The following is a 16,809-nucleotide window of genomic DNA, read 5'->3' as shown; positions in this document are numbered from 1 at the left end:
ATTGTTTTTTATACCTTGATGATTATAAATGATTGCTACGATGTTAAGGGCTCTGTTTCAAAAACAACATTTTCATAAACTGATTTCTTTAAAAGAGGGGGAGATGCTAATGTAATCCATTCTTATTTTTGCAGATGCGCATGCGGGACAGAAAAGACTCTCCTCAACTGTTAATGGATGCTAAACATATTTTCCCCGTTACTTTCCCGTTTAATCCATCATCCCTTGCATTAGAAACTATCCAGATTCCAGCAAGTTTGGGTCTAGGATTTATCACTCGTGTCTGAATCAAGTGTACATTTAGTTATCAATCATGAGTTTTCTGCCTGTAATTTCACATAATGAAAATTAGGTTTCTGGAAAACCATTTGGGGAAGGGGGGGATGGAAATATTGTAGATGTCCTAAACCTAGCAAGTAGCTAGAAAGCTGCAAGTCTGTCTTATAGCTGGAAGGCTGATAGAAATGTATACATTTGTATAAATCATTCATGTGCATGAATAAATCATTATTCATGTTCAGAGTTAGGATTGGTTTTTTAGTTCATACCAAATGTTTTTTTTTCTTCTCTGCTGGTCATAAGCTGGCTCATATTTGAATCTGGACCTGGAGACAGTCTATGACAAGGCCAATTTGGAGCTTATTCCTTTCTTCTGGGATCAGAACTGGACCATTCTGTGGCTATTGGGCAAGAGGGATCCAATTAGGAGCCACCTGAAAAGGCAGTTTCTCAGTTTAAGAAGACTGAGGGCCAGTTCATGCCTTGCAAATTCAGAGTGTACTCCTGCTGTGCTTGAAGTAGCTACCAGTGGCAGCCCCCCCACCACCCGTGCGTACACGTGGCAGGAGAGAGGGGGGAAAGCTGCCATTACGGATAGCTTCATTGTACACTCTCAGTCCATGACATGATTCTGACTCTCATTTTGATAGCGAACCTACAGCTGAGGGGATGTTTTAGCACATTTAATTGTAACTAAGTCATATGTGATCTAATCATAGGACCAGGAAGGACAGAGAAAATAATGTAAGATTTTTAGTGAATTTATATAATGATTTTAGTGAATTATATAAGCATTTAGGGATATCTTCTATATGAGATGTTAGAGACTGGAAAATAAACTGGCAATAGAGGGAAACAATTAATGAAGCATTTGGACTGCACAAGACCCATTCAAGTAAACAAGAGTACAGTTACACTGCTGAGCAATTCCCATACACTTCTGTGGGGTGTGCACCATAGAAATTCACAGTAGACTGCACCCCAAGAGGTAACCTGTCAAACAGCTTCCCTATTTATGTCACTGTTGACAAATAATTTATGTATTTTGGCTTACTGTGTGGTACAACATAGCTGTTTATTAATTAGTACTATTTCAAAACATTTATCAAAAATGCTGCTGTGTGCTGTGTTCTTTTAAATGTATGATAATAATATTCTTTAGGCAAGAGAAAAAGTAAAAAAAAAAGAAAGCAACTTGAATAAGTCCAGTCTTTCAATAGGATTTATGCAAGTGTCAAGGAATATCACTAGTAATGGGAAACGGTAACTAAGCACAAATTACAGAAAGCTGCATAAAAAATATGTTTACTAAAGTATTCAAACCTTTGAGTTCAATGAACAAAACCCAGTCATGTATTGTTTTGGTATTTATTTATCACCGTTGTGTTTGTCAGTTTTTCACCTTTGTTGTTGTTTTTTTATTTCCAGTGGTAATGGTGAGGTGTATGTTTTGAAGTAATACTATTTCATTTGGGGTTGGGGAGTATGGTATAATCTTCAATGCTTAGCCAAAGAAGGAATTCTTTCCCCCTAAAATCACTTAAATATCTTGCTACATATTTAATATTTAAAATGTTAAGCAAATCTGATCTGGATGCACTTTTAAATCATATTCTCCTTCTCTGAATATTTAACTGGATGTGACCAGAACAAAGTTAATGCTTGATGTAAAAGATACTTGCCAAGATCATACACATTCAGTCAGTTTTGCCTTGCTGTGGAGCTGACATTTCAAAATGTTTGTTGAGCCTTGCTCCGTGTTTTCCAGTCCTTGTTTTCTTTCTTTTAAATGTGATCAGTGATGATCGGATATACAAAGCAAGAATTACATTATTTTGAAATTTGCCATGTGCAATATTTTAATGTATTATAGCAACTGTAATGTATATTTATTTTAAAACATATCTATGTGCTGCACAGGCCTATTGTTAAAATTATCTGGTACTGGAAATAATTTCCCCGCAGATCCTTAGAAACGATGTTGCTATTGCTTGGGAAGACCAGAATGTCCCAGGTTTTACACAAGATAAGTGTGCAATTTGTACATGAGTACCGATAAAGTAAATAAAGTGAGCTTCAATTTTGTTACTACTGTTTTTTTAAAAAAATGAGAGTGAAGTATGGAGGTGAATGCCTGTATGAATAGTTGCTTAAACATTTGGGTTACCTACATTAAAGCATTATTGTTTAATCAGTTTTCTTATTTATAATAAACGGAAAGGTCTTTACTTGAATATGCTTATATCTGGCACTAAGTCTATAAAATGACTTTCAACAAGGCATGCTACTTTTAGAACTTCCGTAGAATGCTCTGTCCAAAAACCAAACCAAAACCCCATCCTCTGTGGCTCTGGCCAGATATGGCTCCTTCTTACCAAGATGCACGGGGCAAAGGAAGGAGATGTAGAAACAAGACCCCACTGGCCTACAGGAAGCCTTGAATTACCCTAGCCTCAGCTGATCATGGCTCATTTAATTATAGTGGAATGCATTAACTTTTCTCACTTTCTATGGCTTCCTAGTATATCTTAAGCTGTGATGTTAAGTAGTAATTAAAATAGCTGCATTTTAAAAATTAAAAACCCCAACTGTACAAAATACGCCACAATCTACAGTATTTTCCTACTGCCCCCATTTAACTAACTTCATCTTAGTGGAAGAATTTCTCCCCCAAGAAACTTAATTACTCCAGAGATTGCTTATTTTTTCAGTTTGTTTACTTGTAATAAAACTGTACTGTATCTTGTTTACTTACAAAAGTAGTAGATGTTTATAGGCATTATCCTTATATTCAGTAATTTTACCAATGTTACTTTCTGTCACATTAAAATTCTATGCTGCTTGACATGTTTTAAAGGAAAATATTTCTAGGTTGTATTTTGTAATGCATCATATACTTCACATAACAGTATTTTACAAGCAATTTTCATAAGTTATGTTTTTAAAGTTAGTGCACAATATAAAATGTACAATTTAGTTTTTCAAGATTAGAAGAGTCTTTCATGCCAGTATGATTCTGGTTTATGCTTATTTTTTCCTTTAAAGCATTTTTAAATTTTGCTTTGATATTGAAGCCGCTCTCTTGTGCTAGAAAGCCCTTTTCAATGGTAGTGACCTGAAGTATTGCACAAATATTACCTCATTAGGTTTCTGATCTTTTTTCTATTTTAACGATGAATTTATTGACTTCAGTAACATAATTGTGTCCAGATTTTAGCAAAACACTTTCCAAGCTTCACTCTGGGATAGACCCTAGTGCTTTCAAGATTATGCTTTGTTAATTAACTGATCGAGTAAGTAATTCCTGTACCCCAGTGGAACATATCTGCATGTAGCTGTTTTACAAGGATCGCACTCCTCACCTTCACAAGTGAGGAATTATGTGCTGTAAAACATGTTTACCTGGAGCCAGAGATCCTGCTGCTGTTGCATGATAAAACAGGTGTCCTCCTGACTGCATTGCTCCCCACAGAATTCCACTACATGCATTAACAAAGAGAATCAGTCCTTTTGGATTGGTGGAGTTAGTTTATACATGTTTTCATGTGTCTATGTGGAAATAAGGCCAGTGGCAATGGATGGCAGATAGCCCATCTGTCCTCCAGACAGAAAGCAAGGCTCTATCTGTGCAGCAGACATCGGCACTGTGCTTTTTGTTCCTGCAAACAACAGGATTTTTTAAATGAAGGATCATCTCTGGTTCAGGACCAGTGTATGCATTTGTCCCCTTGATTTTAATAAAACGTTCCCATTGAGACTGTTTGGGATGCCGGGGTGGGGTGGGGGAGTTTTTTGGTTCTTAAGTTGTTCCGTATCTCAAATCCACCAGCATTTGAAAGCTGAAGGTCACTTTTATTTAGTATTTAAAGCTGGACACAAATTTCAATACCATATAAAAATCCTTGGAAAATTACTGTTTTTAAATCTGTAATTCTTTTTTGAAAAAAAAATCTGTTAACAATAGGTTTTCACAAGATATTACCACCGTGCTTAAATAGGAAACCAAAATGGTATATCAGAATGATATAAGCTCTGAATTGTCATAAGTGTCTGACATTGTACTTAGTAAACGTATGCTTCACAAACACTGTATCTTAGCTGTCACTGAAATGTCCAAATAAAAATACAACTGTTAAATCTCTTCTGGTGTCCTCTATGTGTGCATAAACTATTTCTGAAGTAAAAACATCTTAGACCAATGGCCCATCTATTCCAGCATCCTTTCCCCTTTCTTGTGGCTAAAAAAGTGCCTCAAGAAAGCTTTCTTAAAAGCAAGGTCCACGGATCAAAACCTTCCCCTCTTCTCTCTATGCCCCTTGCAACTGGTATTGAGGGAAATCTGCCTCTCAACATGGAGGTTAGATTTACCCATTATGGCAAATAGCTACTGTTAGATCCAATTTCTGCAACTTTTATCTATTATTCCCCTTTTAAAGCCTTCTAAGATAGTAGGTCTTCTGGCCCTGAGTTCCCTATATAATATTATATATAATAAATTTGATTTATATACTGCCCTTCAGGACAACTTAATGCTCACTCAGAGCAGTTTACAATGTAGGATGTTATCTCCACAACAATCACCCTGTGAGGTGTGTGGTGCTGACAGAGCTTTGGAAGAGCTGTGACTGACCCAAGGTTACCCAGCTGGCTTCAAGAGGAATGGGGAATCAAACTCGGTTGACACATTATGTGAAGTACAACGTATTTTTTGTTTTGGTCTGCCCTGCATCTAGTTCCCAAAGTCTGTTATGGCAGAAGCAGAAAAAGTTGTCTTTATCTTTTCCCTCCACCCAATGCCTTATTTTGTAGTAATCAAAACTATTAATGAGTGTCTTGTATTAGGTGCCACAATGCCCTTGTTTCAGCTGTGGCAGACTTTGCCAACACCATGTGTGTCAAAAGGTTGTGCCACGATGAATGTATGCTGTCTTTAAAGTGCCATATTTACGGGTGCCCCCAAGACCCTTTTTTGGCCTCAGCAGATTAACACTGAAGGACCTTCCCAATGACTAAGCCGTGTCTGGAAAAGCAAAATGAAAACAAGAATTCAGGGGCACCTGAAAGACTTAACAGAATTTATTCCAGCCTAGTTTCAAGTAGGTAGCCAAGTTGGTCTGCAGTAGAATGGCAGGAATTGAGTCCAGTGACACCTTACAGACTAACAAGATTTTTCGAGAGCAAGATTTGGGTCCCCTTTAAAGACCAACTAGATTTCCATTTGGTCTTTAAAGTGCTACTGGACCCTACTACAGACCAACAGGGCTACCTGTATCTGAAGAAGTGAACAGTGACTCATGAAAGCTCAAAACCCACAATTTTTGTTAGCCTTATAGATGCTACTGGACTCTTCCTCTTTTCTAGGGCCACCTGAAACGATTTTCAAGGGTATAAGCTTTGGAGACTTTCCAAAATCTTTGACTCTCCAAAGCTTATACACTTGAAAAATCTTGTTGGTCTCTATGGTGCCACCAGACTTAAATCCTACTATTCCAGCCTAAACTCTCTCCAGCCAGCACTCACTCAGATTTGGCAAAAATTTGAAATGAAATCCGGCTCTCAAGTCATAGTTGACTTTACCCTGGTGGGGCTTTCATGGCAAGAGACCTCCAATGAAGACCAGGGTTGCAGAGCCAGGAAATGGCAAACCACCTCTATTAGGGCCAAACAAGCGACGAACAACACAGGTTGGACACTTGTCTGCTTCCCTCAAGTTTTGATGGGAAATGTAGGCAGCTTGGCGGAATGTTGGATAAGTGACAGTTGAAAAGTCCATTGGACAGCAGTCGGAGAGCCAAGCTGCAAGACCAGGATGCCTACATTTCATAGCACGAGACTAACAGAGGTGGTTTGCCATTGCCTGGCTCTGCAACCCTGGTCTTCGTTGGAGGTCTCCCATTCAATTACTAACCAAGGCTGACCCTGCTTAGGTTCTGAGATCTGACAAGATCAGACTCCTGGACTATCTAGGTAATGGCTGGCAAAATTTTACTCCTCGATAAAATCTTTTCCCATCCAATTACTAACCAAGGCCAATCCTGCTTAGTTTCTGAGATCTGACTAGATCAGAGTCTCCTGGACTATCCAGGTCAGGACTGGCAAAACATCTACTCCTCAATAAAATCTGCCTTTTGGGCTCCTGTTTTATTCCCCACCCCCTCGCCCCCGGAACAGTCTCATTTTGGACACCTGGCACCGGCTGGTTGCTTCCTGAGAAATCCCCTCCAAAATAAATCAATAAATCAGAATAACGCCCAGGCATTTCCTCCAGCGCCTATGACAAGCCAGTCCTTCTGTGAGACGCCAACCAAGAAAACAAAAAGAGGCCGGGCTGGCGGGCAAACAAACGTGGCGCTCCTAGGGAGGGAGGCCGCGACGGAGCGGCCGGCGGCTCCACCTCGCCGGGGGAAAGAGAGGCGGGCAAGCCGGCCGGCCGCCCCGGCCCCGCCGCCCGCCTTCTCCCTTTCTCCTCCGCCGGCCTTCTCTCTGGGGCAGGTTTTCCTGTCAGGGAAGGCGAGGAGCGCGCCGGCGGCTTCGCCTCGCAGTCCGATGGCGCTGGTCGAGCTCTACACGCAGGTAAACGCGGCCCCAAGACCGTTACGGCTCGCTGAGGGGGAAGCCGCCGCCGCCGCTGGGGGGCGCGGAAGGTGAAGCGGCTTCTTGTGAGGAGGGCGGCGGCGACCCTGACGGGTGGTGGCGGGAGGGAAGGAATGCCATCGCCGGGAGCTTCCCACCATATGGAGCGAGAAGGGGACGGGGAAGCCTGGCTCTTCCCGTGTACGTGGGGATGGGGGCTAGTTGTCACGCGTCCAAAGGTGGGAAGCCGAGGCTGAGGAGGAAAAGGGGAGAAAAATCTGCTTTGTGTATGAGGAAGGAGTGGGCGCCCTTCCTTCTCGAAAGGGCAACGCATCTTCAGTGCCTCTTAAGCCGGCCTGGTGGAATGAGGAAGGGCCTCCCGGGTGCCTCCAGAGCTGGCTGGGTTCCTGAAAGGGCCAGACAGGGAAGAGAAAGTGTTAGGTGTTGGTCTGTAGAACAGCAGGATTGGAGGCCACAATGGCCCAGAGTCAGGGATCCCACTCGTGTCTGGAGACTTACACCCTGAAAATCTTGTTGGTCTCTGATTCAAGATTTTCAGGGTATAAGCTTTGGAAAGGCAAAGTTCCCTTCTTTAGATACCTTCTTCGGATATTCAAGTGTTTAAAGGAGCTCTGACTCTTGAAAGCTTACACCTTGAAAATCTTGGTGATCTCTGGTGTCACTGGATTCAAGAATTTTCAGGGTATAAGCTTTGGAAAGGCAAAGTTCCCTTCTTTAGATATTCTTCAGGTATTTAAACAAGGGAGTTCTGATTCTTGAAAGCTTACACCTTGGAAATCTTGTTGGTCTCTAAGCTGTCACTCAGTATTTCAAGGTTATAAGCTTTTGAATCAGAACACCTTTCTTCAGATATCTGGGGACTTTGACTCTCCAAAGCTTATACCCTGAAAATCTTGTTGGTCTCTAAGATGCCACTGAACTCAAGATTTCCAGGGTGTAAGCTTTTGCGAGTCAGAACTCTCTTCTTCAGATATTCTTCGGGCATCTGAAGAAGAGAGCTCTGACTCTTGAAATCTTACACCCTGAAAATCTTGTTGATATCTGCTGTCACTGGATTCAAGATTTCTAGGTTACAAGCTTTTGAAACTCAAAGTTTCCTTCTTTAGAGACCTTCCTCAAGTGTCTGAAGAAGGGAGGTCAGGCTCTTGAAAGTTTGCACCCTAAATTTTTTGTTGGTCTCTAAGGTGCCACTGGACTCAAATCTTGCTGAAGAAAGAAAGAAAGAAAAAAGAAAGTCCTGTCTCTGAAATAAGAGCATTCCTTCCACTTGCACCACAGTGTCTCTTTTTGGGACCAAAATGTGCCATCCTCCAGTTACCTCTTTGGTCTGGGTCCCTAGGGTGGTGTTCTGTTTAGGACTGGTGTGAAAGTCTCTCTCAAACCCAACTCTTACAGCCAGCAGCAGATCCCCCAAATTCTCTTGTGGTCCAGAGAATCTCCCCTTTTTTCTGTAGTGCAATTCTCCATATGTATCTCTAAAACCAGCTTACACTTATTATAATTTGTTTTCATTATCATAATAATTCCATATATGTCTATTGCATGTGGCAACACTCTTGGCCAATAATATAAATATTTCTATACAACATATTTTTCTTTTTGATTGATAAGTTACTCTAGATCCCTAGATTGTGACACCTGCTCTTGGCACAGTTTCTTTTTATGAATGGGTAAACTTTCAGGCAGTGGCAGGAATCTTTTGCAAACTCACAAGCAGGATTAGAAAGATGTAAGTGCTTAGGATGACAGTGACATTGACCTCCATAGACAAAAGTTAAGTTCTGTTGAAGGAGAGGAGTGGACAACATAAACCCCATTTATTAAAATGGGACTTACTTCTGAGTAGATCAGCTTAGACTTTCTCCCTGTCTCGCTTTTACACACCTTAAAAGTCTAGATAAAGCAAATCATTCTCGAAACAGTTTGAATGTATTTGAAATAATATAAGGCTTATTCCCAGGAAAGTGTTGTTAGGATTGCAACCATAAGTTAGAGGCCAAATTCTGTTGCAAGGCCCCATTGGATTTTATGCACTATTTCAAGAACTCTGGTATGTCTTAGATCCTGTATATATCACGATGATGGTGATAATAACAATACTGGCACAGTATTTTACTTCCCAAAATTGTGCTATACTATGTGGCAAGTTACACAGGTGAGACTAAATCCCAACTAAAAAGTACAGAAATTGAAATTGGCTCAAAGAAATGTACCCTTTGTCACTTTGAATGAATATCCTAGCTGTTAATTATGTTTCACTTGCACTGCATAATGTGCCTTGGATCTCAGTGAGAAAGGCGAACTGTAAATAAACAATAGGGCGACTTCATCATGGTTTTTCAAGTGTTACTGGACTCGAATCTTTTTTTTTTAATTTTTAATTTTTGAGTTTTTTCAACAGTTAACAAACATAACAAATATAACACAACGACTATAACAATTGCAGGAAGTTTAAGTGAAAACCTGGAGTTTGAGACATTTACTGTGTCAGTTGTACAAAAGCTAAAACAATTTCTACAACAATTGTACTGTAATAAATGGTTACTAATAAACTGCTATGACTTTAAGGTTACCAGGCAGTGACTAGTGTTTTATCATTTTGTTGCATAAATTCTAAGAAGGGTTGCCATTTTTGAAAAAAATCTGAACTGAAATCAGGATTTTCTGTCAGAGAAATGCGTTCTGTTATCTTATCCATACTTAGATAGTCCCATAGTTTATTAAACCAGGATTGGATAGATGGCAAGGTTTTTGACTTCCAAGATTTCAAAAAGAATTGCTTTAGCTGCAACGAGTATGATTGCGACGAGTTCTTTACGAATCTTTGGGATACTGGGATCTTCCCATAAGTTGAGGAGGACAATTTTGGGGCATTGAGGAACATTATAGTTTGTGATTTTGAATATCATCGTTAGTATTTTAGACCAAAATTGGGATATTATAGGGCATGTCCACCAACAGTGGAAGTAGGAACCTATCTGATTACAGCCTCGCCAACAATGGGGATCATACGATGAGTTAATATGATGCAGTTTAAGGGGAGTGAAATACCATCTGTATAGAATTTTACGGAATGAGGTTTGAATATTAATTGCTTTGGTTGTACAGGTTTTGGAGGACCAGATCTTTGCCCATTGTGAATCAGAAATTGTAGAAGCACATTCTAGTTGCCATGTAGTCTGGTATCTAGATTTCTTTGCTGGACTTGATACTCCTCAGGTCCTCTCATAAACTGGGACTTTCAGCAGTTGCAGATATGAAATTTACAAAGTTGCACACTGTTACACCAACATTCTCCATGAAGCATTCTCATACATCACTCCAGATTTGTTGGTGTTTTGGGCAGCCCTACTGGGAAGCTGTGATGTATCTTTTTCTCACCACGGCAAAACCAAGGAGAGAAAGTGGCAGGCACAGTCATTGTGGAACTTGTTCCTACAAAGTGTTGTAATGGACTTAGCAGAAGAATATTAAATACTTCTTATGAATAAATACATTATATGATAAGCATTTCTAAAAGGTGTACACAGAGGAAGCAATTACTCAAGATAATTGCATCTTGTGTGGTCCAGAGAAGAACAGTTTTCAAGACACTGTTTAACATGAATTCAGGGCTTGCTGAGAAACCACCATAGCCGCCCAGGCAAAGATTTCCTCTGGTTTCTCCTCACATCCAGAAGAAAACACACAAGATGTTTGATCGGAGTAGGCATGCTGGTGCACCAGTGGCATTTTGCCTGGCAACCCCTGGAATTTTATAATCAGAGTTTCCCTTCAGCAGCCCGGGATCAGTTAGCTCCAGATCATATTGTAGTGGGAGCAATAGTGACTGACCACTTACCAGCGGAAAAAACAACACAGGATATAAAGTTGGAAAATGTCAGCTATAAATATTGTTATGGGAGATGTTTTCCAAAATCTATGCCTGTCAAGATAATAAGAGTGCAGGGAGGCACTTGCAGTAGAAATTAAGTGGCTGAAGGGGAGCACTTAACTCCTCCTGCAGCTTCCTATACATACCTGCAAATATCCCCAGCTGTTTCTCACCCTACAGAGATTACTTTTGGGTCTGGATCTTGGCATCAAAGACTAAAAACAGCTTGGCCATGGGTATTGGGAGGGTAGGGGAAGAAATATCCCTCGCCTGTTTGCATAGTACTCTATAAGAGCTGTTGTCTCCTGAATTAGCACTGCATGGAGAAAATGGGGCCGGGAACTGTATGGCTGATTCCATCCTCAAGGGAGAAGCAGAACTGTCTGTTCTCTTCCATGTTGCTTGGGGGGGGAATACTTGTTACAATGGACCTACTATTGGGTCACAACTTCAAAGGATATAATATAATAATAATAATAATAATAATAATAATAATAATAATAATAATACAACGTGCTCATATACTGCTCTTCTGGACAAATTAGTGCCACATTCATTGTGGTGAACAAAGTCAGTGTTATTATTATCCCCACAATACAGCTGGAGAGCCGGGGCTGAGAGGAATAGCCTACCCATGGCTATCTATTGAGCTCATGGCAGTAATAGGATTTGAACTAGCAGAGTGCTGATTTGCAGCCCAACTGCTTAACCACTCTGCTACAGTGTTACTAATCCCATAATACAGCTGGAGAGCAGGAGATGAGAGGAGTGGCTCCCCAAGTCCACCTGCTGAGCTCATGGCAGTAGTGAGATTCCAACCAGCAGAGTGTTGATTTGCATCCCAACCACTTATAATGATAACAATAACTGTGCTTCTATATCGGTCTTCAGGACAGCCTAGTGCCCACTCAGAGTGGTGAAAAAAGTCCATGTTATTATCTCCATAATCAGCTGGGGCTGAGAGGAGTGGCTCATCCAAGGCCACCTACTGAGCTCATGGCAGTAGTGGAGTCGACCTAGCAAAGTGCTGATTCATAGCCCAACCACTTAACCACTGCTACAGCAGCTCCTTCTCAGGCGCCACTTTGTAACATTGGTTCCTTTTTTCAGACGTTAAAGTGAGATAGACAAAACAAAACCCTTGAAATATTGATAATTGTATGTATACTAACTCAGCAAGAAAGGAATTATGCCCCGTATTTCCATCCTGTCTTTTTTTCTTTCTCCCTTGTGTATTTTCTGAGGCGAAAATAATGTTTGCATTTAATTTGATATGTTTATCTGTCTAATATAGTGGTTAGAATGTTAGACTAGGATCTGGGAGACCCAGGTGCAAATCCCCACTCTGCCATGGAGACTTGCTGGGTGACCCTGGGTCAGTTGCATGTTCTCAGCCTAGCCTACCTCACAGTGTTGTTGTGAGGATGGAATGGAGGAGAAGACGAGGATGTATGCCACTTCGGGTCCCCACTCAGGAGAAAAGTAGAATACAAATGAAGTAAGTAAATAAAATTAATTTATGTATGACTAGTACCCTACTGATTTGCTCTTGCGGAATGCTTTATCTCAGCTTCTGTGATTGAGCCTTTTGTACAAATTCGTTAAAGAGGCTAAACATTGTAAAACATTTTTGCTAGAAACCGGAAGGCATTAGTGAGGAAAGGTTACATTACTTTTTAGATGCCTTGTTGCTTTTTTGCTTTCTTGTAGGTGCTTATTTATTGATTAATGTGGTCATTAGGTTTTAGAGAGGCCCCATGCAGCCCTGCTGTAATGCACCAGTTTAATTCAAATCTAGATTTTGGGATTGGCTATAATAATTATTTCCTGAGTGGCTCAAGGAGCTACACAGCTTGGGGTGGGGATGGGGTAGGTTGGGTGTAACTCAATACAAGAGTAAACTCTGTGTATTTACTTGTAAGGCAGGGTTCACTGATCTGAAGGTGGCTCCTTACATTTACCAATGGAGGTACCGAGAATAATCTGTTTTATGACTCGACTTTGTTAGAATAATATTTAGATAAAAGAATTATGTCACAAAGTCTGTATGCATACACATGTAACATATTGTCACTCCTTTATACTTCATTGCCAGAAGTTCCCTTCTATGTGCAGGCGCATCAGTACAAATATGGAAGGCTTGCTTGTGCAAGAACGTTCCCATTCATATCAGTGAGTCATGTCTGAGCCTCTCTCCTGCTGGTTATATTAATGAATGAAGCAAGACCAAGAGGCACTTTCTGATTCAAGTGAAAATATGCATTCTGTGCTAGGAATCAATGTGAGACAAAATCTGGTCGTCATGTTGGGTTATAGATCCAGTGGAGTTAGCCGAGTTAGTCTGTAGTAGCAAAATAGTAAAGAATCCAATAGCACCTTTAAGACTAACCAACTTTACTGTAGCATAAGCTTTCGAGAACCATAGTTCTCTTCATCAGAAGAATGGAGGGTATGAAGAAACTGGCCAGATATATATAGGTGGTGAGGGAGGAGTAGATGTGATCAGATTGCATCTACTCCGCCCTCCAGCTCGCGGGGAGGGTGGGATATAAATCAAATAACAACAACCACCACCTATATATATCTGGCCAGTTTCTTCATACCCTCCATGCATCTGACGAAGAGATCAGTTCTCGAAAGCTTATGCTACAGTAAAGTTGGTTAGTCTTAAAGGTGCTACTGGATTCTGTACTATATTGGGTTATATCAGCCTGTTACCTGAGAGCAAGAGTCCCTTTACTTGCTATGGCTGTGGATATTTTATTTATTTATTTATTGGATTTTTTAGCCCTCCCTCCCCGCAAGCAGGCTCAGGGCGGGTTACAATCATAAATAAGGTACAATAGGTAAAACCATCTATAAATAAGGTACAATAGGTAAAACCATATTGGAGAATAATATCAGTCTTGTGCTTTAGAACCTGACTGAAAGAAACCAAGGAGTTAACAGTCACTGTACAACACAACACTGCACAACAGTCACTGCACAACACCCATCCTGGATTAATGGCATACTTTTCATCAGTTGGATGGGGCAACTGGGGAAGTGGGGTGCCTCTCCTCCTGCTAAACAATGAGGTGACCACCTGTAGAAATCCTGGGTCAAAAGGTAATAATTTTCTTGGGGCCTATGCAGGGAATTCTAGTTCAGAGTAGCTCTAACCAAAGGGTAGCTAGCTATCCTCCAGGACACGTACTATATCTGAGTATTCAGTCTTCTGGGCTGAAGCACTTCTAGGAATATGGCCAGAGTAAACATAGAGGAGGGTCGACTTCCCAAACAAAAGAATTGTGAAGGTGGACCCCATATACCATTTCCACTATGCCAGAAGCAAGAAGTACCGTGGCAGTTGCTTACAGCTGTCAGAAAAGTTGGGCTCCCACTGACATATCTGGGACAAGAAAGTGTGTTGCATATTAATGCTGCTGCCTACCTATAAAACCAGTGCATACGGCAGTAGTCACAGTGTTTTCCTGTGCAATCTGTGATAAGAATGTTCATTATATTCAACCTCTCTTTGATTCTATGGGAATGACCGTGATGGAATAAGTTATAACCAAAATCAATAGGTGGAGTACAACCAGTGGTGTAATTCATAATAATATAAATGGCTGCAGAACAAAAAAAAATTAGCATAGAGTAATTTTCTGAATACTGATGATAACTGTTATCGAACTTGAGGTGTTTGCATACATGAATATATTTGCTACTTGCTCATGGGGGTCTCATGGATTTGGCAGTCTGAGACTGATTGCAGGCTTGTGATAGTAACACTTGGCCTTTGTGCTTTGATTGTATTGTTCTTTTGAACAACTAAAGCCTTTTCAACAAAGAGCTCAAACATTCTTGGCCCCCAGCTCAGCAGCTGGCAGGAGAAGAAATAATGTGTTTTCGGCTGGCATGTTTTCACGTGGCGCTGACTGAAAACGTCTTTCTTTGAATAACTGGTTTCTGAGCCAAGTGACTGTGTGGGAACTGGCCAGTTGGTTACATAAATGGGAAGGGAAGCCAGCTAGCAGAATGTGAACTCCCATGCCTTAGAAATAAGAGAAAGTAAAGGTAATTGGGTAATATTTTGTACAAAATACTTCTCTTGCATTATTAAAATGCGTCTGAAGTTCATTTCGTAAGGAGCAAATCTCATTCTCCAAAGAGTCGTAAGTGGGGACATTTGAAATTCCTGCACTAGAAACTGCAATAACTCTACACATTAACAATGCATTATTTGTAATTCTGGACATGATCCAGCCAAAACTAGCGTATCTTCATTTTCCATAGCTTTCAAAGCAATAATAAAACGTGTTTAACTCTCTGCCATTTACATCATTGAGATTTAAAAGCATTTTGCTTTGAAAGAATGATGCTCTTCTTTACAAGTAGGAAAAATAAACATTCTCTCTGACCCTTGCAAAATTGCCATATTGTCTTTTGCACCTTGGTCACTTTTGGAGCTGAGGATGTGCAGTTGTGTTTTCCTTTGAAACTCGTTGCAACATCTTTGTTGAAGTACTGGATGATTATCAGCTTGTTAATTAATCCACACAAAATGCTACGCATTGAAATGCATTGTGTTTTCGTTTTCTTTTCCTAGTTCAACAGGGTTTGGATCCCAGATGCTGAAGAAGTCTGGCAGTCTGCTGAAATTACAACGAACTATAAGACTGGCGATCGTGTCCTTCACCTCCAACTAGAAGATGGCACGGTGAGGAAAAGTTTTTAACAGTGCTTTGAAGAGTTAGGATTACACTGTTTGTGTCTATAAATTACAGCAGTCATTCTTACCTGTGCTTGATATTACCTGTGCTTGGTCTGAGAACGTTTCTCAAACGGCAATGAATCCAGTGCTTTGTTTGTTCACTTATTGCAGTTGTTTGTTGCCTTTGCTGTCAGGATTTGCAATTTCCAGTTGATGTCAGTGCTTTGCCTCCTTTGCGAAATCCAGACATCCTTGTCGGTGAAAATGACCTCACGGCTCTCAGTTACCTTCATGAGCCTGCTGTCCTGCACAATCTCAGAGTTCGCTTTGTAGAGTCCAAGCTTATTTATACCTACAGTGGTAAGTAAAAGTTCATGCTTTCCATCTCTGATGTGAAAAGTATACATGATAATAACTCTTGATTTTGTTACGTGTCATCCCCCAGGAATAATTTTGGTTGCTATAAACCCCTACAAGCAGTTGCCGATATATGGAGATGCCATTATCCATGCTTACAGTGGTCAGAATATGGGAGATATGGACCCTCACATCTTTGCTGTGGCTGAAGAAGCTTATAAGCAAATGGCAAGGTAGAGTACTTTATGCTGTGTTTAAGATACGTGGAATTTAAACCCTGCAGCTTTGCTTTGCAGTTTGCTGGAGCATGTTTGCCTTTCTCAAAACCTTTGCAGGGATGCGGGGAGCTTCCTTTGGTAACAGTTTAGCTTTAAGTCCAGCAGTTTCACTGAATCCTAAAAAGCAGTGCAGAGATTACTGAGAACATTCTCTGTGCAGTGCTCTTAGAGGAAGCAGGGAGTCATGAATGACTCCCTGTCATTTATCACTAAGATAAAAGTATACTTTTGCAGAAAGCCATGTCCATTAAAGTGATTAAAAAGTGATAAAATTTTGCAGGGGAAATATGGCCAGAGTTTACCACAGTACTCACCAGACCACAGTGGCTATATAATTACATTTCAAGGAGGCAGAGCTCTATAGAAACATTATTTTTAAATTTTAAAAAATTAAGAAACACATTATCCTCTTGTTTTAGGAACATCAAGAACCAATCTATTATAGTCAGTGGAGAATCAGGAGCTGGGAAAACTGTTTCTGCTAAATATGCCATGAGATACTTTGCTACAGTCAGTAGGTCAAGTAGCAATGCACAAGTCGAGGATAAAGTTTTGGCATCTAACCCGATAACAGAGGTAAGCAGTGAAAGAGTCTCTGTGTTGGTTTGTTGAATCATCATATTCCAACTTGCTGAGCACTTCCCACATTGTACAGTCTTCAGAACTGCTTAAAAAATACATTAATTCACTGGACATATGCCTAACATCTGAAATTAATCTGTTTTTCAGTG

At 40.5% G+C, this 16,809-nt stretch overlaps 2 protein-coding genes across 2 annotated transcripts in view; both read left to right on the top strand.

Moving 5' to 3' along the window:
- Positions 1–4,398, top strand: part of MYO5A (myosin VA) — a 104,951-nt gene extending 100,553 nt beyond the window's left edge. Inside the window, exon 42 of the mRNA XM_055002517.1 lies at positions 135–4,398. Coding sequence (XP_054858492.1) covers positions 135–287 — 153 coding nt within the window. The 3' untranslated portion in view covers positions 288–4,398. The remainder of the gene's footprint in view (positions 1–134) is intronic.
- Positions 4,399–6,693: 2,295 nt separating this feature from the next.
- MYO5C (myosin VC) overlaps positions 6,694–16,809 on the top strand; it is a 50,595-nt gene continuing 40,479 nt past the window's right edge. The window contains exons 1-5 of the mRNA XM_055002940.1: positions 6,694–6,852; positions 15,339–15,449; positions 15,638–15,803; positions 15,889–16,033; positions 16,498–16,654. Coding sequence (XP_054858915.1) covers positions 6,826–6,852; positions 15,339–15,449; positions 15,638–15,803; positions 15,889–16,033; positions 16,498–16,654 — 606 coding nt within the window. The 5' untranslated portion in view covers positions 6,694–6,825. The remainder of the gene's footprint in view (positions 6,853–15,338; positions 15,450–15,637; positions 15,804–15,888; positions 16,034–16,497; positions 16,655–16,809) is intronic.

Source organism: Eublepharis macularius, chromosome 18 (genome assembly GCF_028583425.1).
Source record: "Eublepharis macularius isolate TG4126 chromosome 18, MPM_Emac_v1.0, whole genome shotgun sequence".
Classification (NCBI taxonomy): Eukaryota; Metazoa; Chordata; class Lepidosauria; order Squamata; family Eublepharidae; genus Eublepharis; species Eublepharis macularius.
This window is presented reverse-complemented; position numbering and strand designations above follow the sequence as displayed.